The following is a 25,775-nucleotide window of genomic DNA, read 5'->3' on the forward strand; positions in this document are numbered from 1 at the left end:
CCAAGGCCTGGGTCAAATGGATTCGTGCATGTATTTCTTCTGCGAGATTCTCGGTTTTAATTAATGGTTCTCCTTGTGGTTTTTTCACTTCCTCTAGGGGTTTGAGACACGGAGATCCCCTTTCTCCCTTTTTGTTTATTCTCCTAGTTGAAACCTTTAGTTGGGCTATTAGGGTTGCTGAAGTGGGGGGGCTTTGGAAAGGTATAAGGATTCAGAATATTCCCCAAAGTATTTCTCATTGTCTCTTTGCAGATGATACTCTATTATTTGGACATGCTTCGTTAGTTGAGGCAAAAGTGATTAAAGGAATAATACAAAATTATGCATCGTTTTCTGGTCAGAAAGTGAATGGTGATAAATCAAAGATTTTTTTCCTTAATACTTCACAACTAGTTCAACATAGGTTGCAAACCTTTTGGGGATTTGAGACTAGAAATCTTCCATGTACTTACCTTGGGATTCCTTTCTTTGTTAAATAGGATAAGATTGGTTTTTGGGATAAGATTATTTCGGTCATTTCTAAAAGAATTCTCTCATGGAATCATAGATGGTTAACTTTGGTGGGTAAAATTGTTCTCATCAAGTCTATTTTGAATCTTGTTTCCATATATCTCATGTCTATTTTAAAGTCTCCAAAAGCAACCATTGTTAGTTTACAGGATACTCTTAGAGATTTTCTTTGGAACAATAATAAAGATGGCAAGAAGAAACTCCCTTTAGTTGCATGGGGTAAGGTATGTTTGCCTAAGGAACTTGGGGGAACAGGAATTCAGAGTCTAGAGAATCAGAATTTAGTCTTAGGTGCTAAGTTGGTTTGGAAATTATATGACAAGCCTAGCTCCTTATGGGCACAGATTATGTTTGCCAAATATTTAAATAATGGACCGAGAGTACATTTTTAAAGTCTCAAATTTGCCTTCGGGTTCTGCTAGTTGGAATTTCCTTTGTAAATGTAGATCAGTTATTTTGCCTCATCTCTCATGGATTGTTCATAATGGTAGAAAGGTCAGATTCTAGGATGAAGTATGGAATGAACACACACCTTTGGTGAATATTAGGGATTGGTCTCCTCTGATCACTGTTCTTTCCTCCCTTTGGGGTGTTTTTGTAGCAGATTATTTTGAAATTGTAACTAGTGGACCCCTTAAGCTAGCTAGATGGAAGTCAATTGATTTCTTAGATGTTGATCAAAGCATGAAATTAGATTTTGAAAAGATTTTGGGGGATAGAATTGTATTTCTTTCTGATTCTAAGGATGAACTTATTTGGACAAAGAATATTTCTGGTAAGTACACTGCTAAAGATGGTTACAACTCTCTTATGGTTGCTAAAGATTTATCTTCTTGGCCTTATAAGTTGTTTTGGCATTCGGCTTGTCTTCCCAAAGCTGGAGCCTTTTCTTGGTTGGCAGTTCAGGATAGAGTCCTTACAGGTATGAGACTAGACAGGCTTGGTATTACTATTGTTTTCCCTTGTGTCCTTTGTAACAAAAATTTGGAATCTTCTTCATAGCTGTTTCTACATTGTGATTATGCTTATGAATGTTGGTAGTGGTTGTTTGAGAAGTTAAATATATCCTTTGTTATTGGTAAGGATCTCATTTCCCATTTTAGATCTTGGCCCTTTATGTTTGCCTCATCTTTTTATGCATGCCTTTGGATCATATCTCCATCTATCGTGATTTGGAATGTTTGGATAGAGAGAAACAATAGGATATTTAAAAAAAAAAGGTCTCCTATGTCTGAGGTTCTATTAAAAATTGATTCTTCAATCTCTGAGGTTGCTTTGTCATTTATTTATAAGAATTTGGAAAATCTTACTTCTTTTTCGCACTGGGATAGTAGAGTTACTAGAGTTTGGAAGTTGTTGTCAGTTTTACCCTCTCATGGTTCAATTTTAAAAAAGAATGATGCAAAAGGTAAGAGATGCTCTGCTAGATGGAAACCTCCTCTGCAGAGGCACTTTAAACTGAATTTTGATGGGGCCTCTCGTGGTAACCCTGGGCCGGCTGGGGTAGGCATGGTAATTTATGATCACAACGCAAATTTTATTCGAGCTAAGTGTCATGCTATTGGTTTTAAAACTAACAATTATGCAGAATTTCATGCTTTGTCTTTTGGACTAGATATGGCAATCTCTTTGGGAATTAAGGACTTAATAATTGAAGGCAATTCTATGGTGATTATTCAATGTGCTATGAAAAAGAAATCAAATTGTTGGAATTTGCAGTATATACTTGATCCCATTTTACAAAAATTAGAATTGTTTGAATCTTTCTTGGTATCCCATTGTTACAGAGAAGTTAATAAGATTGCAGATTATTTGGCAAATTTAGCCATTGATAGCAATGCTAATCAGCGAGAGGTGGGTTTTGAGGAAATTCCTTCTAGGGTATGGGAAGGTTTGCAACAATAGGACTCATATGATTTTCTTGAGTAACGTCGATGTAAAATTTTATGATGATAATTATTCACGCTTTCCCCTTTCATTTCAAGTATTCATGTTCGTTGTCTGGAGAAGAGTTCGAGGTCATGGTATTTGATATAATAGTGTTTTTCCAAAGGTTTTTTGATCTTCTTCCATTGATAGTAGCTATGGAGTCTACATTTGAAAATTATCCGATGGGTTTTTTTTTGGCAAATTATCATATGGGCTCTATGCAAAACTGAAATTATATGTGTTGTGACCGCATTTTGTATGTGGTTTTGGGTGGGGTGTATAAATTGATCCGTTAGATACTATAGGTTTATTTTATGAGCTGTGACCAGAGGTTTTCTTCCTAGGGTTCTTTCCTCTGGTATGCTCTTTGAATCCTGTGTAAAAAATAAAAAATATTAATAAAAAAGTTTAGTGGAATAATCCACTTTTATTGAATTTTTTTTTTTTTTTACAATAATCATATATACAAGAAATATCAAATCACAATGATGTTGCATTTCTTGTTTGCATTTGTACTAATGAATGGGAAGAGAACCCATTGATTGCTACAATTCATTGTACTGATAGTAAAGGACTTAAACTTCAAGACGATCATGTACAGAGTGGGGTTCCATCCAATTGATAATTAAAATTTGTTTTATTATTTGATAAAGGTAGGGTTTTAAGAAGGGAAGGTTTTTTTTACTTGCAATTTATGCCAATATTTGTCTAAGGCCATGTACAAACACGTGGGAATAAATTTTTTTAAAAATGAATGTGCGAGAGTGCATTTTACCAAAAAGAAACAAAGTATATTTGTCCGATACTTTAGTATAACACTATACTTTGTTTCTTTTTGGTAAAATGCACTCTCGCACATTCATTTTTTTTAAAATTTATTCCCACGTGTATGTACATGGCCTTAGACAAATATTGGCATAAATTGCAAGTAAAAAAAAATCCCATAACATAGATATGTTAGAGAGACATTAATGTGCATCACAATGAGGTGTCAAAAATATATGAAACCTACAAAACATGAAAGCAACTTCCCCTATAAAGGTCAAATGCGTATGTAAAGATAGATATTGTTTGAATGTCAAATTCCCCTATACCCTTGAAAACTTCATTTATGATCAACTTTCAAATGGATCAATAAATTCCCTAGGAAGGCTCAAATAAGTGTGGTAGGAAACAATGAAATTCTAACCTTTGTGAAACGAATCTACACCTTCTACATGTTAAATTTGTCCTCTAATTTGAAATCTTTTCAAGACCTTATGAGATTTAGTAAGCAACATCATTAATATAGTTGAAATATGGAAGAGCCAAATATTTTTCGTTAGAGAATAAGAATAAGAAGAAGTTTTAACAAATTGGTTATTTTTTAATTTATATATATAAATTTTTTATTCATAATTTATATGCCTAATTTTTAAAATATCTTTATTGTCCATTTTTCAAACATAGATAAATAAAATTCATACCTAGATAATCTTCAAATATAAATACCACCCCTTACAGAATACAATAGATTGAATGATGAGACAATGTTGAATGGGAAGTGGGAGACAACATAAATACACCAAGATGATGAATAGATATAATATAGAAATGAAAATATAAAGCATCATAGAGCTACCACCATGATTGGAAATCAAATCCATTGGAAATGCACATATCATTCATATTAGTTATAGTCACAATATGAGAGAACTCACACTACCAAATTTGTTGTCAAATATAAGCATAGGAGATATATCATTGCAACTTTGTATTATATATATAATAATAAATGTGACCATTGTGGAAGTGAGTAAGTCACTACACATAAATTTCACAAAAGCTTACAACAGGATGAGCCAATTTTTCACATATACAATAGTAGTCTAACTCAAAAGTACAATATACAAATAATGTCTTTATCTTAATTCCACAATCCACTCCCTCCAAGCTCTAATTTTAAAATAGAGTTAAAGTACTTAACGATTAATACATTGGAGAATAATACACTATAGTGATTAACCAAAAAAGTGTTGATCATGATCCTCCATATGAATATCATCAACACCTGAAAATACATATGAGGACATTATAAGATTAATTTTCAAATTGAAGACTCAAATTTGATTGAAGTTCATTTCATAATTTACTTACCGTTTCCGCTTTGCATTGTGTCCATTATTGTCATCATTTGATTAAGATCAATAGAAAATGGTTGCATGTTTTTTTGAGAGTTTTGTTGGCCATCTAAAGTTGCAATAACATTCACATTAATATATCACGTATAAAATTAATTTATATATTAAAGACTGAAAATTAATGAAGTTCACTTCACAATTTCATTACCATCTCTAGCTTGCATGGCATCAACTATTGTTGTTGTTGTCTTCTCAGGATCAACAGAAATCGGTACCATATATTCTTGATTTTTTTGATGATCTTCTAATGTTGCAATAACAAGCACATTCAACACATCAGCTTAGATAAAATTAATTACAAACTAAAGACACAAAATTGATTGTTTTTATTTAATAATTTTGTGACCATATCTAGTTTGTATTGCATCCATTGTCATTGATGTCTGGTTAAGATCAATAGAAAAGGGCAGCATATGTTGTTGATCTTTTTCTTTATCACCTGAAATTGCATTGAAGTACACATGTAACACATCAACTTAGATAAAATGCTCAAGTATAAAATCACATTACGTAATTAATCTAAACAATATTAAAATTCATAATTACCTGCAACAGTTTGTTGAAATGTTTGAGCTGAAATAATACTAAGCATTGATGGTTGATCTCTAGAAATTGTATCTTTTTGTTTAATTAAGTACAAAAAAATGGTTAGAGATAGGAATTGAGTATTTTTCAATAAAAATTAATAAAAATGTTTAATATTGACTAACTTACTATCTATAGCTTGTATAACAAATAAAAAATATAATTAGATTTTCTATTTGTATCGGTTTCTTTGTGTTTAAAGAGGTTGCTCCATTTTTAATCTTCACTTTTTTGAGGTTGTTTTATTTTCATTGTTCAAACTAAAAATTATCAAAGTTTCAATATTCACAATTTAAGTATTATGTTTACAAAAAATATTCAATTATCAATTACATGTAGATTTATGAGTAGACTAATCATAAAAATTAATGAATTTGATGAATTTTAAAACACTTATAAGCTTAAAAAACACATTCAACTAAGATAAAACCAAACATCTTATAATCAAACTTTTATTTTTTTAATAAAAATGTGAATTTCGTTGGAAGCCAAGAACTTCAAGAGACCAAATCAAACAATTGAACTAAACATATGAAATATCTAATTAGTTTTCTTCATTTTTATATCCTTTATTTTATCTATTCTAACTATTATTGTAATTAAAGACTTAATTGCACTACAAAATATCTAGCCTTAATTTTATAATATATGTTCATTTTGAGATTCACATATGTACCTCAAAGTGAAGACAAATCATAATAATGAAGTTTATAGCTATCAACATATCCCTTCTAGAACTTATCATCATCTCTTTATCATTGTCCAATATTATCAATATTTAAATCATAGGTAAAATAACACATAAATTATCAATAACCAACAACTTTATTCCAACCCTAGTTATATGAATATATGCATTAACTGTTGTATACTTTTCATGTTTCATAATTGGAACGGCACGGAGGCGGAGGGGGTAAATCCGGAATCCGCAGGAAAAAGGGAAATCCGGACCGGCAGACGTGTGACGAGCGGTTTGAGGCGACGTCCTTTCACGGACACCTTTCACGCAGGCGGGCAGACACGAACGCGGAGGGGCACAGACCGAGGAAGCACGGCTATCCAGGCGGTGCAAATTTTCCCCTGGATAGCCAGTGCCCCGTAAAACTAATAACTCGTAAAACTAATAACTCAATTGATAGAGTTATTCCAAAGTAAATGAAAAATCCTACAACATTCAATGAAAACGTCAAACAAAAAAATTGGATAGCTGAATGAGTTGCTGGATCACATGCCCATTTCCTTATTTCAAGTTTTGATAAATTTTGCTGATAGAAAGGATGACAGTTACTAAACTAGCGGCTTCTCAATGGCTGGAACAAATAAAAAAGGCACAAAGGCATGGAGAAGAACAAGGCAAAACATCTCATGTCCATCCATATATCTTCACCATACCAGAGCCCCTGCGAAGTGAAAGGCCAGAAGCTTACGTGCCACAGGTAGTTTCTCTTGGACCTTACCACCATCTTAAGCTTGATCTGTATGACTCTGAAAGATACAAAACTAAGCTTACCATCCAAGTTGAGAAAAAGGCAAAACAAGGGGTTTTTGAGGATTTGGTTAAAGATCTAATTAGCCTTGGAGGGGAGATAAGGAACAGCTATAATGATCAAATTGGGTGTGGAGATGAAGTGTTGGGGTGGATGATGGCTCGAGATGCTGTGTTTATTCTGGAATTTATTGGCTGTTATGACCAATGTGAAAGCCCCAGAATTCAACAGACAAACCCTAATGTTACAAACATAGAAGCTGTTTTTCATCCAGAAAGGAAGAGTCCTTTGTTCTTCCCTCTTCAGGCTGATATATTTAAGCTGGAGAACCAAATCCCACTTTTCATTTTGAAAAAAGTTTTGGAATGGCAGACTGGCTCAGAAACTCAAGCTTTAAACAGGCTTAATATGACAATTTCAAGAGCCTGTAAAAATTTCTCCCCTTTCAGGCATGTTGGGGATTCTTTTCGTTCTGTTTCAGGACAACGTTCCAGTGATTCGCTTGAAGAAATGCATATACTGGAATGCCTTTACAATTTCGTCGTGCCTAAGAGAATTCCTGCTCAGACTAGTGTTCATGTTGAACATGATCATGATGGGATTGTGCTCATGAACACTGCTTTTAAGTTTCTTCATCTGATGACATCAAGATTTAGAGTGCTTTTGTCTCCAAAATCAAATCACAAAGCTGGCATAAATCTCCCTTCAGCAACAGAATTACAGAGAAAAGGGGTGAAATTCTCTTCTTTCACATGGGCATCTGACGAGATAAGGTTTGATAGCTCCAGTTCTACGTTGTTCCTCCCTTGCATACATATAGATTACAGAACAGATGTTTTCTTGAGGAATATGATGGCACTGGAAGCATTCATGAAGTGGAAAACTAGACATTTTACTTGCTATGCAGACCTGATGGACAGATTGGTTGACACTCCTAATGATGTTGCAGTACTGAAGAAAAATGGTATCATCTACAGTAATTTAGGAAGTGATAAAGAGATAAGCATTCTGTGGAATGGCATCAGCAGATCAATCTGGAGAAGCCCATATGATCCTATTGACAATACAATCAAGGCTGTAAATGATTATTACAGAAGTAGGTATAGAGTTTTATTTGGTGAGTTTGTACAAGAACATTTTTCAAAGCCATGGCAAGTTGTATCAGTGGTGGGAGCATGCATTCTGCTCCTCCTGACTTTCTTGCAGACATTATTCTCATATTTTGAACTTCACCAAAAATGTGAACATAAGTGCTCATAGATTCCGTTTAAAGTATTTCATATCTGTAGCTTTTAGAAAATTGATTCCTCCCGAGTCTTCCATCAGCCACCTATCTGTTAGGAGCAGTAGAATATTTTCCTAGGTATCTTGATTCCTCTTACCCATGACGTGAGAGCAGCAGGAATGTTTTTGCCAGTAGACTAAATGTTGGTTGGTAATTTTGAATTTTGAGTTTTTGAGTGGGCAAGACAGCAACGGACAAATAGGGGGAATGTAACGGACAGTTAGAGAGTTGGAAGATTTTAAGAAATCAATTTGAAGCTCCAGATGAACAGAGGAAGGAGTTCTGAGTAGCTAGCTCCAGATTGAGTATGACTGGGTTCAGCTTTAGATTGTTGCAGCATCGCAGATAAAATATTTGTAATCTATATTATACTATATTCTGAATTTGTAAAATTAATTTTATGTTTAATAGAAAAGAAGAAATTGCCTGTCTCTAGCTTCTTTGTGTTTGGTTTTTATTTGTTCTATGTATTGCCAGCTTATTGGCAAAAGAACAACAATCTCTATGTTTTCTTTTGGGAAATTTATTCTTACAGTGGCTTCAATTCCTACCTTCAGTAAGATATTCCCGGTTGTGAGTGCAAGGCCTAGCTAGCCCAGTTTTGGCTAGGTAATGAACACGATCCATATGTAAATATATAAATTATTTTGCTTGTGTGAAGCTTCTGAATTTAAAACCTTGTGAGACATTTTTCCGAGCTGTAGAGTGAACACGTATGGGTTTGTCTGTCCCAAACTTTATTCTTAGACACTGTAGATTCCTCTGTTATTTTCTTTCCTGTTCATTAATTCAGAGATATGATATAATTTTGATTATGATAAAAGGGCTGCTTTGTTAGATTAGCCAAGCACCCAAAAGTGATTCATATTTGTGCTTCCGGCCTAATTTATTGGCATTCTATGCTTAAGTTGTTTGCAGGAATTGAGAATGCAATAATAGTGGTGAATGTCTATTTTATTTGCTGTGGAGCGTGCTTGTGCTTTTGGTTGGAGTTGGCTCATTTGCGAATCAGATTTTCTGGTGGTGGTGAATTTGCTGACTCGACAGCATCCTACAGATGTTAGCTGGCAGTTGAGTTTGGTTGTTAACCAGATTCTTCATTTGTGTGATTCTTTGGTTTCTATTTCTTTCACACATATCCCTACGGAGTGGAATGGTGTTGCTGATTGTCTCGCCAAATGGGCTTCTAAGCACATGCATAATTGGTATATCGTGAATAAGGGTCAATTACCCCTAGATTTGTCTCATCAGTTAGATCACTTAGTGGATCTTGACAGAGCTGTTTGATGCCCTTGCTTTGTACTTCTTCTCCTTTGAATAAATTTTAACCCCTCCTTTATTTAAAAATAGTGGTGAATGTCAATAGTCAGTCTCACACATATTCTATTTGTTGAGGTCATAAGTTTAAAATTCTACATAAGATAGAGTATATGCGTGCAGTTAGGTGTCTTTTATTAAGAGTTTGATATTAGGATAGGGTAGTTTCTTTCGTTAAGGCCTCTTGCTCTGTTTTTTTATATTTGCTCTTTAAGTTCAATAAATTTTTATCCCTTTTTTCAAAAAATACAATTAATTAATTCTGACATCCATGTCAAAAGACATTACCATTTTTTTACTGCAACAATTAATATCAATTAAGACCAACTAATTTACAAGAAAGATTAGAACCATAATTGTAAAACTTCACCATTTTCATGTACATCTGAAACGACTAGTCTACATGCACTCCAATTCCAAACCAACATTCTTCTAAGATTTTAATATCCTTTCAAAACCTATTTCAAATTAATTCCGATCAAAAACATTTATCTTAATCAAATTTATCACCATTCCAAAACTCAGCCTTACGCTGATTGGAACCAGAATTTCTCACTATGGAGGAACCCTGACCTTTTCCCAGAGCACTCCCCCACTAATCAAAACTCTTCCTTTATATTGGCTGTCTCTCATGTCACAAGTCGGATTTGTAAGGAAAATCTGCTGCAGTTTTTTCAGCACCGCACCCATAAGAAGATAATCCAGCCTTCTATTCCTGCCAAAAAGGAAAATGGTTGTTATCTCAGGACGGAAGTCCATCAAAGGTGATGTTTATCACTGATGAAAGTGAAAACAGAGTATGGCTGCTCAAGGAAAAGATTAAAATTTGAAGATGCAGGGGGCTTTTCGAATACCCAAAACTCTAAAAATCTCGGTGGAAGAAAATTGGAAACCTTTGAGATCTATAACATAATCTCAGGATCACAAAAGAATGCCTCTATGCCATCTTCTCCACCAAACAAGAATAATATCTGGTTTTCAAGGAGGCCCGCAATATATGAAAAGATCGGTTATTTTGATGGAGCACTAATCTCCCTCTAATCCCAAAATGATCTTCCAAGCATAAGTCCTATGAGTTAACTTTTAAGCTACCCTTGCTTTCCAGTGATTGTTAGCAAGAATCCACAGAGAAAATTAGAGGAGTAACAATTAAGTACATAACTGCCTCTAAATGTACCTAGTACGCAAGTATTCTTAACTATATTCTTGATCTATGCCAACAATGTTCTGGACAAACTGCTGCTTTACTGTATTTATCTTAGATATGTTTGGGAATTGAATGGGAGCAGCCAATAGATGGAAAAGAATTACCACACAGTCATATCTAGAAGTGGAAGTGGCTATGCAGTCATATAAATCGTCATAAATATATGTATAAAGAAATGCGTCAGAAGATGTGTCTCTTATATATTTGACTATTTATATGGCTGCATAGTCAGTTATTCTAGAAGTACTCTTGATATTATGAATTATGGAATGATAATACTAAGTGTTTGGGGATCTTAACTTTTTGTTATTGACATTTTATTGAAATATATTTTGTTGGTTTTGTGTTTTTCGTGCTTCTTATGTGGTTTTTCTCAACCTTGCATCACGCTGCATTAACTGGAGGAGTCCTTTTAGTTTTATAATGGCCTCAACTAGCCTCAGCCCAGTAGTTTTTGTTGCAGTTGATGTTTTGGCAACTAGCAATAATGGTTCCTTTGAACAAAAGTCCTCGAAAATTTGTGCCCTAAGTATTTCATGAGGTATGCCTTTTGATAAACATGTAGATGTTTTTTTTACCCTTGTTAGAGTAGCATACTCTTATATGATATTTTGTTGGGAGGGTCCTCTCTGAAAGCATGCTCGGGGACTGGGTTGGCAAAGCATGGACCCCTCATGGGGCCCACCTAGATGGTGTCCAAAACCTTACCAAATGTTGTTTTCTTTTTTGTTTTACTGAAGTTAACCATGTTTGGGCCATTTAACAACATGACCCTTGGTATGTCAAGTCTTCCTTGTTGGTTTTGTAGACTCACTCTCAAGACTTTGCAATCTTTGATGATAAAAAGATTTATGTCCCAATTTAGATAGAATTCCTTGGGTTGTATCTGCCATGCTATCTTGTTTTGCATGTCATTGTCTAGTCTATCAGCAAAGTTGTGTGTGTTGAACCTGATCGCTTTTACCATATTCGACTCCAACAAAGGGTTTGTGTTAAAGTTGATTCATCTCGTGACCTTAAAGTGACAATTGATATTCAAATGGGAGGTCTTTGTGATACTAAACATGTGCTCTATTTAAATTGCCCCAATACTTGTTTTCATTGTCAGTCTTGAGAGCACAAAATCAAGGACTGCCCTTTGGTTGCTCTGCAAGTTAAATCTCCTCCTAAGGTTTCTAACCCTTTGTGTATTCCAAAGATTTCAAAGATAGAAGAAAAATGGACTACGGTTAACTGTAAAGGTAAATCTTTTGCATCTACCAATGGACCGTCTAGACCAAGTGAACTAGCTACCATGCAGTTGTCACCTTCAATGCCAATTTCAAACACTTTTGAGAAGGGGAAGGAGGTTACAACTCATGTTGCCATTGAGGCTTCTAGTCGTCCTGCTTTTGTGCGGACACCCCAGCTGGCGTCAACACTCTCGACTCAACCACATAGCTTGCACTACTCTTGTAGCCCTTCTATGCATACAGAATAGGGCAAGATTGTTCCAGAAAAGCAATAGAATGACCTTTCTAATTTCCAGTCAACCGCTAATTTTTTGCATAATCTTTTTTCCACTCTTGAGGATGGGGATGATATGCATAGTTTTGAACCATGAATTTTATGTCATGAAATGTTCGAGGTCTCACTGACCTCACCAAGAAGTATTCCATGTAAGATACTCAACAAAATTATCCTATTATTGATGTGTTAGGTCTTTAGGAAGGTAAGATCTCTAGTTTCATGATCTCTACTACAGTACGTCAGGTTATTTGGTTTTTGCCTTCAAACATGAGGCGATTTATATAGGGGTTAATATTCTTGCACCATGATATTAATCTTTTGTGATTAATCATGGGTCTAATCCTACTTAGTGGCTTATGTGAATCCTCATGTCGATTAACAATCAATCCTTTCGAATCATTAATTTTTATGCTCCCAATCATGTTGTTGAGATATCTACTCTTTGGTGTTGAGTTGTGGATTCAATGCCTCCTACCACTTGGGTACTCTGTGGAGACTTTAAAATGGTTGAAGTGGTCTCTAACAAGGAGGGATTACTACCCTTTCATTGGGAAGTTGGTGAACGAGAGGAGTGGTTTTATATGCACTATTAAATTAAGTATTTATGATCCTAGTACTTTCCACTACCAACAACATGTTCAACATATTTGGAGCAATTTTTGGGTGAGAAATGATAGCGTCCTTAAATGGCTTTATCATGCTATGATAAAAACACAATCTTTTTTTACCTTTGCATTTTGTCAAGCTCTTCTGGTGATGTCTCTCCCCAAGGTTACCCTATCAGACCACTTTCCCATCAAGTTAAGCATTAATTTGCAAGTGGGTTTGATGTTGTGTTTCAAAACCCAATTTTTCCTAAAGATCTCCTTGCTAGGTCACAAACCTATGGTGGCCAAAATTCAAAGGATTCATAACCTTGAGTGTCATCCTGCTCAATAATCAAATGGATTGCTTAGTGGAATCGTGCTATCCAACACACGTCTCGATTCCTTCACATTTATGGCTGCCAACTTGTTATCTATCATCAAAAGTTGTATGAGGCTACCACCTCATATCTCCATCATGCCATAGAGGATCTAGCCATCAATCCCTTCTCTCATAGTTTGCAAGCCAGGATGGCATAGCTTCACCACCAAAAGTACGTAGTGGATAGCCATTCTACCAGACAAGCTCAAACCAAAGCTAGGGTTCACTGGTTGAAGGTGGGGGACTGAGCTTCCAAAGAGTTCTTTGTTGGGCTTGTCACTCATCACCAAGCATTAGAAAATTAAAGAAGTCCAAACTATGCTCTTTGAGCTACTAAACATTCTTTAGATGTTTGTTTGCCATTATGAAAAGGTCTTCACAACTCAGGAGGCCTCCCATTAGAAAGATAGAGCTCTTCAATATTTCCTTTAGGTGGTCTCGATCAAGCTTTCTAAAGCTCAAAATACCTTCTATGAGAAATTGCTCACCCTTGATGACCTCAAATAAGTTGTCAGTTCCATAGTGGATGACAAAGCTCCCAAATGTGATGAGTTCCATTGTGAGATTTATTAAACCTTATAGCATTATGTGGGTCCTAATTTGCATAGAGTTTACCTAGAGGCATTTCAAAATCAATCTTTGGGACAATTAATTAACAAGGGTAACATTAAATTCATACCTAAGCCTGGTGATCCAGAGGATATCTACAACTAGAGGCCAATAACCTTGCTTAATGTCTCCTATAAGATCATTGTGAAGGCCTTAGGTTTGAAGATTTGTCACTGTAGCGTTGGAAATTGTATCCACATACAATTTTGTCCTCACCTAGACCTCACCTTGGTGCTTCATCTTTCGATGTCCTACAACCATTTTGATTTTGCACACCACCTACAAACTTGCATTTTTACCACCTTGCTTTCCTTTTTCCCAAATCTAAGTCCTAATTCTTAGGATTAGGGCTTTGGGTGCCCTGGTCCTAGCTCAAGAGAAAGGTGGCCAATGCCCTAGTCCTCTTAAGAAAGATCCAAATGTAGTCCTCACAATAGTCACCTCGAATGAGAGGGAAATTTGATCCCGTGTTAGCCTACTTTGTAATTTGAATTAATTTTCAAGTAGACAAGTATGAAAGGAGGTCTACCCCTCTCATTTGAAATCCTAACAAAACATAAGTCATCTAATGATCCTAATTGGAAATTCAATTCAAGTGAGCAAGCAATTAGATATTCATCAAGCATTGGAAAAGAAGTGAAGTTTAAGCACTCAAGATGGTAAGCATTCCTTTTAGATCCAACCTTTCCCTCAAAAGGAAAGCATCTTGTTGTGATTTCCATTTCAATTACTATTTCAATTACAAGGTTACTTCCTAAATTAAGGTTTGACCCAAGGAAAACCCCTATCCATAACATGTTCTCCTCTCTTGTTGTGTGCAAGGAATCAACTCAATAACTATACTTTGAGATTCTGATAGAGTTGACAACAACGAACAAGTTCAGCTTTTGATGGAGCGAATTCAAAGATCTAGGGAAAATATCTACTACCTAGTCCAAGAAAATTAGGCCAAACTTTTGAGTACAAATTCTAAATATTTTCTTTTGTCCAAATCCCTATCTGTGACTCTGTTGGATATCTATAGCATTTGGCTTTCATCAATTTACTTCGAATTCTCAAATACTTGCCCTAAATTTAACTATATAATTTCAATTGCATTTTCAACTCAAACGAAAGGGTAATAAGACTTCAATCAGCATTCAACCCTCTTCCTAATAGAATTAAGGTTGGATCTATTGGGTTTATGCTCTTTTTAATGTTTTGGCATGAGAAAGTTAGGTCATTTCCTAGTTTACAAAGCATAACTTGTGAAACTCTAATTTTTCCACCCATTACAACCACATGCTCCCTCAAATTGTTCATTCTAAGTCTAGAGTAGTTTTATCAAATCCTGATACATCTTGGACAACATTATTGTTGTTTGGGAAGGCATGGAATGGGCCTGACATTCTCAACAAAAAGCTTTGTTACTTACTTGATTTTGCTAAAGCATATGACTGCATTGAATGGCCATTTATTTTAGCTATGTTTAGTTCCCTTGGCTTTAGTCCTCATTTCATCCAGTCTATTAAAATGTTGTTTGGCAATCCCCATGCTTGCATTACAATGAATGGTCATCAATCTCAAGTCTTTGGGCTCCATCAATCAATTCGTTAGGGTTACTATCTTGCCCACTTTTTATATGTGACTTTTGTTGAGGGCTTTGGCTACTTGTCGAATCAGGCTATTTCTGTTGGATGTGTTTGAGGGATTGCCTTTCCCGAATTATATCATCAACTTGTCAATGGTCATTTTGTAGATGACTCTTGTCTCATTCTTGTCGAAGATGAGAAAAATGTCAAGAGGCCCTCCAATGCCTTGATACTTTTTGTTTGGCTTTTGGTTCTTCCATTCAATGGCATAAAACTTAGTGTTACAGGAAATTCTTTCTCCTAGCCCCACCTTGGCTTTTTCAGTATGGTTGGAAGTGGATCAATCATGGTGAAATCTTTTGATTTCTAGTAATTCCTTTTGCTTTCTAAGATTCATCAATGAAGATCTACAATATAGTCCTTTAAGAATGAAGAAAAAGCTTTCCTAGTGGAACACTAAGCCACTTTCTCTAGCTGGTAAATTCCAAGTTTTCTCTAAAGTTTTAGTGGCCACTCATGTTTATTATTCCCCTTACTAGGCTCCTTCTAAAGCCTCATATTTAAAATTGGAAAATCTTTTGAGAGATTTTTTGTGGGCCTCTATTTAAGACCACAAGGGTTTTCATAGAGCTACCTAGGAGTTCTGTTGCCTTCCCCATGACTCTAATGACCTTGGACTCCTCTCTACTCACTAAAAACAAATGATCCTTTGCATTAAGTAGATTATTTGTACCATTTATAGTAATGAAGCCTAGAAAATCCTTCTCAAACATTATATTTCTTCTGGCTTTTTTGTTAACTAACCTACTTGGAAGGGGGATAACTTAAATCAAAACCTTCTAGTTATGAAAGATGTTCACATTGAAGGAACCTTCATGGCCAAGAGTATTTGGCATGTGTGGGAAGTCGTTAAGCTATGGCTATGATGGGCCAGCTCTGGCTTTTGAAATGGTACTTCATTTAACTAGCATAACATCTAGTGATCTCTTCTTATTCGTGTTCGCGGGCTTCCTCTAACTTAGTTGCCTTGGGTTCATGCCTTGCATTTTTATAAGTGCAAAATTCGCATACCTTGTAATTTTTTCTCTAGAGATTCAATAATTATTCATCCTTGGAAGCATATGAAAACCTAATTTTGTCTCTCTTGACTAGATCAAGAGATATTTGACATTGTTTTGTCTACTTTGCCTTTGAATATGCTACACAAAATTGGCATTCACTCCATGAAGCCTTGGTGGAAAGATTGCTATTGGTCTCCTCATGTTGCCTTCTATAATTACAAACCATTTTTGGGTTACTGTTGGATTTCTCCTCTTCCTATGGTACTTTCTTTTAACCTTTGGTGGCATTTACAGTCACCACTTTTTGTTTGGCAATGACAATTTCACAATATCTGATCTGCTATCATTGATCCTAAGATTGCCTAATTTGCCTGCTGTATTCTTTTCCAAGGATTTCCTTTTATCTCTCACCTTCAACATGTGGGCATTTCAGACCCTCATTGTCCATTTTTTGGTCAACTAGAGTCCTTTAAACATATTTTGTGGTTTTGTCACCATGCTCAAAACTTGCGGAATTGAATTCATGGTTTTTTTCTCCCCTTTTGGACCAAGTCATTCTCCTAGCACATGGCTCTTCTAGGGGATTGGCCTCGCTTCCCTTTCAAGTATAACCAAATTTAGCATGATTTTAGGGTGGAGATCTTGTTTTCCTTGTGGAAAGATAGAAAATATGTTTCATTTACCTACAACTCTATTTCCATTGGTGTATCACTTTCTACTAAAGCATGTATTTGCAACAATGTGTTGCTTTAGATTTGAGTGCAAGGTAACAAGGTGGTGTTGGAGGTTTCTTACCTTCAGGAGCTTCTTGAGAACTAGGGAAATGCCTTGTGCACTATAGCCTAGGTCCCTCCAGACAGTTATGTTCCATGGTCATTCCCCACTTCATGCTCATTAGTATGGTCGTAGTTCTTCAGTTCAATGTTCTTAGACTCCTCGGTCCAAGGCTCCTCACCACCACTCTAGTTGTGGGAGTGGTTCTAGTCACTAGTGCTCTACCTCTCCCCTGTGCAAAGGTTTTTCCTCTCAGCGAGGTTCTGGGGGTATAGAATAGATAATGGTGGTGGTTGTGGATGGTTGATTTTTAGTGGTGGTGGTGGCTAGCCTAATTTCTCCAAGGGTTTTTCCAAGTTTGGTTTAGAGTTATTTTACCTATTTGTGATGACAAAAATAAAGAGGAAGGAAAAGTTATTGCTGACAAGGGGTGGTCTCTTCCTGATGTCACTTTGGACCTTATTGATGTATGGGGTAAATTAGATGAATGAAATCCCCCTCTGTCACCCTCTAAAATTGCTCATGTTGCTCAAGTAATTTGTCTTTTATGGTTCTCTATATTCGGGGCCTTGTCGATCTCATTGTTATTTTGTTTATCTAGTTCTTTTCTTTTTAGGCTCTATTCCTATCTCTATTTTAGTTCTTTGGGCTAAACCCGCTTGATTCTAAGGGATGACTTTGTATTATCCCTCTACCTTTTTAAATTTTAACTTAGTAGAAGCTAGTGAACACACACACACACACACACACACACACACACACACACACACACACATATACACATATATGTATATACATATACATACATATGCATATGTATATATATGTACATATATACATATATATACATATATACATATACATATATATGTGTGTGTGTGTGTGTGTGTGTGTGTGTGTGTACATATGCTATACACACACACACATACATATACATACATACATACATACATACATATATACATACATATATATACACACACACACACACACATATACATATATATACATATATATATACACATATACATATGTATATATGTATACATATGTATATATACATATATACATATATATATACATATGTATATGTGTATATGTATATGTAAACATCTATGTACATATATACATGTATATACATATACATATATGTATATGTATATGTATATGTATGTATATATTATACATGTATATACATATACATATACAAATATGTATATGTATATGTATGTATAATATATGTATATGTATATACATGTATAATATATACATACATATACATATACATATACATATATGTATATGTATATACATGTATATATGTACATATAAGTATATATATGTATATATATACATATATACATGTATATGCATGTATACGTATATGTGTATATATATACATATATGTATATGTATATACATGTATAATATATACATACATATACATATATGTATATGTATATACATGTATATATGTACATATAAGTATATATATATGTATATATATACATATATACATGTATATGCATGTATATGTATATGTGTATATATATACATATACATATACATATATACATGTATATATACATATACATATACATGTGTAGATATATGTATACACATACATATATACATATATACATGTATATACATGTGTATACATATACATGTATGTATATACATGTATATATATACATATATATACATGTATATATGTATATATATATATATATATATATATATATATATTGTGTGGGGGAAAAAGCAAGACTAGGTCATCATACCCTAATCCTACCTTTCGACACACATTACAGAATACGAAAGAGCCTAGAGATATCGCACAATTGGCTACTTCTTTTGGTGAAAGAGAGAGCCATGGGATATCTATTAGGATTCCTATTCCCTTGTTGAAATTGTAAGATTAAGTAATGCAAGTTCAAACCCTAATCCCAAAATGCAAGTATGAACCAATAACAAGATTGCAGAATTGAGATTAAACAATGAACAGCTGTAAGTACAAGGATGAAATAAGAATGCAGATATGTACCTGGAGTCAAAATCAGACTGAAAATGTTCGGGACAGGGGTGCGGGTGCCACTGTCCTGAAAACTGCACCAGAAACCACTGTTCTGCACTCTGAAACACTGTCTGGAAATTGTCTGTACACTGTCTGTCCGGAGGACCAGGGCGCCCAGCGCCTCTGTCCCAGGGACCAGGGCGCCCAGCGCCCCTGTCCCGGTCTTCTGCTCTGCAATTTCACACAGAGTGCTGTCTCAGCTTTCTCTCTCCGGATCTGTATCCCGCGGCGTCGTCCGAATCTTGAAACCTGCAATAATATCTGAAAAGGGGGAGGGGCGGCTATATAGGGTTTTGCCTTAGTCAAACCCCCGCTTCGGTGATTTCCACCTCCACGAATAGCCAAGTTGTTTTGTAAAATGTATTGTGTGTGCAGACCTAGTGTGTGTGCAAGGTCCAAAATGCAAGAAAGCAAACTAGAGCAACCTTAGAAAGTAAACCCTAATTGCTTGTAAATGATAATGTAAATGCTTTAAATCAAGATGCAATGTGATCTAAAGCATGAATAAATGATGTATCAAAGCTTATGCAAAGACATGAAAACAATACGAAATCATACCCAACCCTCAAGGGAGGAGTACAAGCCAATCTTCAGTCGGTAATCTCCTATTGTTCTTCAATGTCTTCCAAGCCCTAAGTGGATGAATGAATTTGATAGATGCTTGATAGAATGATGTTGAATGTTGTTGAAGTCCTCAAAGATCTGCTCTTTCGCTGCATATGAAGTTCCTGGAAACAAAAATCCGATCCTTCCAAATGAAGAAAGAGAGCTCTTATGTATGAAACCCTAGGTCTTAAATTCGTATTTTGGCCGACCTAGAGATTGAATATCCCACCAATTTCTTGGGGTTAAGCTTTATTTTATGATTGGATCGGGCTCCTAAAATTTCAGGAAAAATGTCCGGGACCATGTGCACGGGCGTCATGGTCCTGACAACTTTTCACCAAATTTTCAGGGCCGTCGGATATGATGATTTTAGAGAGAATCCCGAAGTTACAGGTGATTTCGAGATGTTTTGACCCCGAAACCAAGCCCCCAAGTTTGGAATAGGACTTAATTAGGGTTTTTGATTAAGTGATGTATTGGAGGAATAAAATGCGAAGGGCGCGCTTTAGTGAAAGGGCCCAACTTTGTGATGTAGAGAATGATGAAATAGGACCTTAGACCTAATTAATTTGATTAATTAAGCGCTTAAGGAGAAATGCAATGCAAAATGCAAAATGCACTAAGGCGGGTGCTAAACTAGGTGTGAAATTGTACCACCCTAGCGAGTGCGTACAATTTACGACGCTACATTTAGCCCCCACTTTAGCGGTCATATGAGTACTACGTGCATATGCAAGCTAAAGTACAGAAAAGTAAACATCATTTGAAAAAGGATATATCCATAAGTTGTCGGACGAAGCCCCCAGCGGTATCTGCAGTACACAGTTAGGAACCGCACCCTACAAAACAAACGTTAGATCACAAAATCACCTAATGCTTACTAGGGAAAGTGATGAAATCTGTGAGTAACTGTATGCCCCCCCCTGTTTCGACTTGCTTATTTAGGGAGGTGAAACAGGGTAGCATGTTTACTTGCGACAAATTGTGTAAGAGAGTATTGATGAGGGGTGTTCACTAAATAGGCTTCATCAGAGCACTTTTTGGAACATCCCGAGAGTAGGGGAAGGAAAGTACGATTCCAACGCAACGAATGGCTCGAAAATCGCATCTCCCAAACTCGAGTTATGATAAGATGAATGACAGAGGAAAAATTAGGGTTTCAAAAAGTAAGATCAAGCAAACGAGAGTATATACCTCGAAAGTGACACTTGTATTCGTCACTTTGTCAATTTCAGGATACTATTCAGTGCAGCGGAGCCCACATAGCCATCATCATGCCTTCACGACGACCGGAGCGTCCCACGAGGATCGAGATCCTGCGCCAGGCCGTGATCGATGACGAGCCACTGGACGAGGTGAGTTGACTGAACGTTTGACTTTTGATTTTTCGCATGTTTGACTTTTCCGTGATCGTATGCGGGCCTCGAAGGCTGACCGGGGCCCACCCAGGGCGCCATGGTCCCTGAGGGGCGCCATGGTCCCTGACAGGGGCGCCATGGTCCCTGCAAGGCGCCATGGTCCCTGACAGGGCGCCATGGTCCCTGACAGGGCACCATGGTCCCTGAGAGGGCGCCATGGTCCCCAATCAGGGCCTGGCGAGAGGTTCCAGGGCTAGCATACGATGTGCGACGGTTTGCATTTGCGATTTTGATGATCGAGTACTGATTATCGTCATGTTTTCGTGTTGCAGGGTCTCCCGTACATGAGAGAGCACACAGCGGGACATATTCTTCACACTTTGCGAGATCAGATTCTACGGCTGACTCAGTCAGAGAGAGACACACTATCGATTGTAGGATTGTGGTACGTGATTTTGATGCCGGCCATTAGATTTCATCCTACGATGCTGATGGCCTTGATGGAGCGATGGGATCCTGACACATGCACCTTTCACCTTCCAGTAGGAGAGCTGACGGTCACACTCGAGGATGTGTACCGTATACTTCGTCTTCCTATCAGAGGAGCGACGGTTACATACGCGACCGATCGGTCAGCGGAGGATCATCAGAGAGAGCAGGTGTATTGCATAGGGAGAGCCATGCCGAGCGAGACGAGAGGTCGCATCATGGTCAGCTGGCTCTTACATCCTACAGGGGAGGTACCACTTCTGAGACGCCTTATGATAGCCATCATAGCACTAGCCGTCTGCCCTAATGGGCGAGGGACACACATGCATGGGGGCCTCACATGGTGTATCAGAGCGATGGAGAGACACAAGAGAGTGTATGCGTGGGGTCGGAGTATGCTTGCGCATCTCTATCACGACCTTGGGGAGTATGTATTCGGACAGGGTTGTAGTTTGATGACATGCACACTTCTACAGGTGTGGATTTTAGAGCACTTCACATGCACCAGGCCCGTCGGCTTTCCACTGAGTACAGTGAGCGAGCGACCTAGGGTGTTCGCTTATCCACTTACCAGAGAGTGGAGATTTGGAGATTTATTATATTGGAGAGTGATTATTGACAGACTGACATCCGAGGTGATAGTGTGGAGACCTTACCTACTGATGCACAGATGGGATGGGATGGAGAGACAGTTAGCATGTCTACAGAGGAACCGCCTGCTGCGAGGACGATATGCACACATCATAGTCCCTTTCTACTTTGACCGAGTACGGAGGCAGTTCGGACTAGAGCAGTGTGTTCCAGCCGATGTGCCCATCTATACTCGACATTCACGGGTCCTTCCCAGACCTGGAGTAGTAGCGAGACCGACGGTAGATGATATTGAGACGACAGATTTAGAGGGATCTGATCAGGATGTAGTCACTGACTATTCTACAGAGCCTGGAGCATAGCGCAGATATGTTTCATGGTTCATGAGATCATATTCAGGTCCTATCTTTCCACCAGATCATCCGACAGGCTATCCAGGCCCATGGAGACATGGAGACCGAGACGAGGACGAGGGATCCAGGTCAGAGGAGCCAGAGGAGGGAGAGGATCATGAGGAGGCGCAAGATCCTGATCCACCTACAAGTGATCAGCCCAGTGACGAGGAGGAGGAGGATGAGGATGCAGATAGAGAGGAGGACGAGGAGGATGCAGGTGATGATGCGGATGAGGAAGAGGATGATGAGGACGATGAGGAGGAGGATAGAGATGATGAGGAGGAGTCAGATGTAGCTCCCCACCATTTAGGAGACGACACCATAGCTCTGGATCCACCTCCTATTCTCCAACAGGGGGAGCAGGAGGCGATACGGAGACCTGTCACCAGTACCGTCCAGCCTACACCCATCGTGGATAGAGTATACGAGCGAGGGGAGCCTAGCGGTTCTCAGTCACAGATACTACCATATCATGATCCCTACTGGCACGAGGGAGATCCAGGTATAGTAGGTTTATATTGATTGATTAATGTTTTGATGATAAAGAATGGTATTAACAAAAATCTATTCTATTGCCACAGCTAATGTGCAGGAATGGCATTCCTTGATTCAGCAGGCAATGACAGACATTTCCATGATAGCACAGATCCCCAGTTCCTCACAGATTGCCTATAGGCCTCAGGGGAACGCGGGTCGGCATGAGGATTTGTTTTTCCCATTCCGAGTACAGGTAGATATATGGAGGGAGAGAGAGAGTCCTATCAGAGGACCTCCAGCAGGCGCGACAGAGAGAGAGAGTCCTATTAGAGGACCTCCAGCAGGCGTGACAGAGAGAGGGAGTCCTATCAGAGGACCTCCAGCAGGTTCGGCGAGATCTAGTAGTGGCCCAGACCGAGGCTACCACCTATCGTGCGATCCTTATGGATAGGGATCGTAGGAGTTCCTCTCGGGGTCACTCACGATCTGTATCGCGCTACACACCCATGGGTCCACCTCCACGGCCAGATCAGGAGGGAGCATCCAGTCGACACTCTCCAGCCACTAGCCCTAGGGATAGGAGATGATTGTATGATGTAGAAGAGGTCACATTTTGGATATACAGTGACCTATGTTTGTATACGATTCACACACATATATATATATATGTATATACACATGCTTCTCTTTTGTCTCAAATGTGTTATCTCTAATACTTAAAACAATGTATGTTTTGTTTTGATTAAATCTAATACATTTGGTAAATGTACATGTATGTTCAGAATTTAATTTCCATGTGATTGACTTCTCAATGCTCCATGATTAAATTGATACATGTGTGACTTAATTAAAATATTTAATCAAGTACGACATTGATGATAAGGAAGAAATATGCATTAAGTCTAAGAATCATATAACTAATGTGATTTAATTTTGAATTTAAACACAACATGATACAATTCTACTTAATACATAAAGACATTGTATAATATGCTAGCATAGTGAAAAAAAATGTAAATCTTTTACAATTTACATTAATGAATTCAAGACAAACTATAAAGTAAGAAGACATGCTTGTCAGGAACGAAGCAATATAGATTAACATAACATTTAATTCTATTTTGCTTTAATTAAGAAATACTAACATATTATCCAATGTTGAAGAATTGAAAAAGAAGATAGATGAAAAATGAAGAATTAAACATAATATCTACGCAAGTGCATAGCATTAATAGGTTCTTTAAGAGGCGTACCGTCTACATCCGCTATTTTGTAAGCACCTGATCCATAATCCTCAATAACGATATATGGTCCAAGCCAATTAGGACTAAATTTTCCCTTTTCTGCAGGCAAGGCATTCACATTGCGCTGATTCTCATAGAGGACTAAGTCACCTACTGAGAAGGAACGTTGAATAACCTTATCATTATAGCTTCGTTGTAGAGTTTTGTGATACGCTTGAATATGCTCAAGAGCGTTTATGCGCTGTTCGTCAAGCATCTCAAGCTGTTGAAGTCGTTGTTCTCTATAAGAGTCATCATCTACTATACCTTTGAGAGAAACCCTAAGTGATGGAATCTCTAACTCTAAGGGCATAATAGCATCAGCACCATAAACAAGATTATAAGGAGTAGTTCCCGTAGCAATTCGTACACTCGTTCAGTAAGCCCAAAGAGCATAGATCAGCTGGTTACTCCAATCCTTACCATGCTTATTCATGGTTTTACGAAGAATTTGTTCAATTATCTTATTGGATGATTCAGCTTGGCCATTTGATTGAGGATAATATGGTGTAGAAAATCGATGTTTGATATGATACTTCTCGAGGAATTTCTTCACATCCTTGTTTTTAAACAATGTCCCATTATCTGAGATAATAGTGGAAGGTATCCCAAATCGAGAAATGATGTTTTCTAGAAGAAATTGACAAATCACTTCAGCAGTAGTAGAGCGAAGGGGAATAGCTTCTACCCACTTTGTAAAGTAATTTGTTGCAGTTATAATGAAGGTGTGTCCCTGAGATGAAGGAGGAGAAATTTTTCCAATAAGATCCAAACCCCATGCGGAGAAAGGCCAAGAAGCTACTTGAGAATGAAGTTCTTGGGGAGGAGCATGAATCAGATTATTATGTTGTTGACATTGATGACATTTTTTAACAAATGAAAAGGAATCCTTCTGCATAGTTTGCCAATAGTATCCCATACGAAGCAACCTATGAACCAGGGATTTGCCCCCAAAATGCCCCCCACAGGCACCTGAATGTGCCTCTTCAAGAGCAATAGGGATTTCCGATTTGTTAAGACAACGGAGAAGAAGACCCTCATAACCCCTTCGATAAAGGACATTAGAAAGGATGATATATCTAGCAGACAGCTTGCGGATTCTAGCCCTAGTGTTCCTATTGGAGGAATCAGGAAAGGTACCATCGGTCAAATATCTTATGATATGCGAGAACCATTCATCTGAGTCTACAAAGTCACAACATGTTACCAAGCTAAAATCGTCCTCAATAGCTGGAGAAATAAGATTGTGAATAACAAAATTAAGATCGACCATAGGGTCCTCTAAAGATACCAGAGAAGCCACACATGCCATTGCATCCACATGTCGATTATCTTTTCGAGGAACGGGTTCCATGGTATAAGAATCAAAATTTTGTAATAAAGAGATAGCAAGATCTTTATATTGTGATAATTTGTCTTGTTTTGCTTGATATATTCCTGTTACTTGTCTTATAATCAATTGCGAGTCTCCATAGATATGTATGTGTTTTATATTCAGAGCTAAGGCTG

At 37.2% G+C, this 25,775-nt stretch overlaps 1 protein-coding gene and 1 long non-coding RNA gene across 2 annotated transcripts; one reads left to right on the top strand and one right to left on the bottom strand.

The window, feature by feature from the left end:
* Positions 1-4,285: 4,285 nt before the first annotated feature.
* On the bottom strand, positions 4,286-4,831 carry LOC131859946 (uncharacterized). The gene is made up of 3 exons (XR_009359512.1): positions 4,768-4,831; positions 4,576-4,668; positions 4,286-4,489 (listed from the first exon to the last, which is right to left on the bottom strand). It is a non-coding gene; the product is annotated as an uncharacterized LOC131859946 (long non-coding RNA).
* Positions 4,832-6,349: 1,518 nt separating this feature from the next.
* On the top strand, positions 6,350-8,407 carry LOC131037639 (putative UPF0481 protein At3g02645). Its single transcript, XM_057969826.2, has one exon. The coding sequence runs from the start codon at positions 6,482-6,484 to the stop codon at positions 7,949-7,951; it is 1,470 nt and encodes a 489-aa protein (XP_057825809.2). The 5' UTR covers positions 6,350-6,481; the 3' UTR covers positions 7,952-8,407.
* Positions 8,408-25,775: the final 17,368 nt, after the last annotated feature.

Source organism: Cryptomeria japonica, chromosome 11 (genome assembly GCF_030272615.1).
Source record: "Cryptomeria japonica chromosome 11, Sugi_1.0, whole genome shotgun sequence".
NCBI lineage: Eukaryota > Viridiplantae > Streptophyta > Pinopsida > Cupressales > Cupressaceae > Cryptomeria > Cryptomeria japonica.

Coding starts and splice junctions, on each gene's coding strand:
- LOC131037639 (XM_057969826.2), top strand. CDS start 6,482: ATGACAGTTACTAAACTAGCGGCTTCTCAATGGCTGGAACAAATAAAA.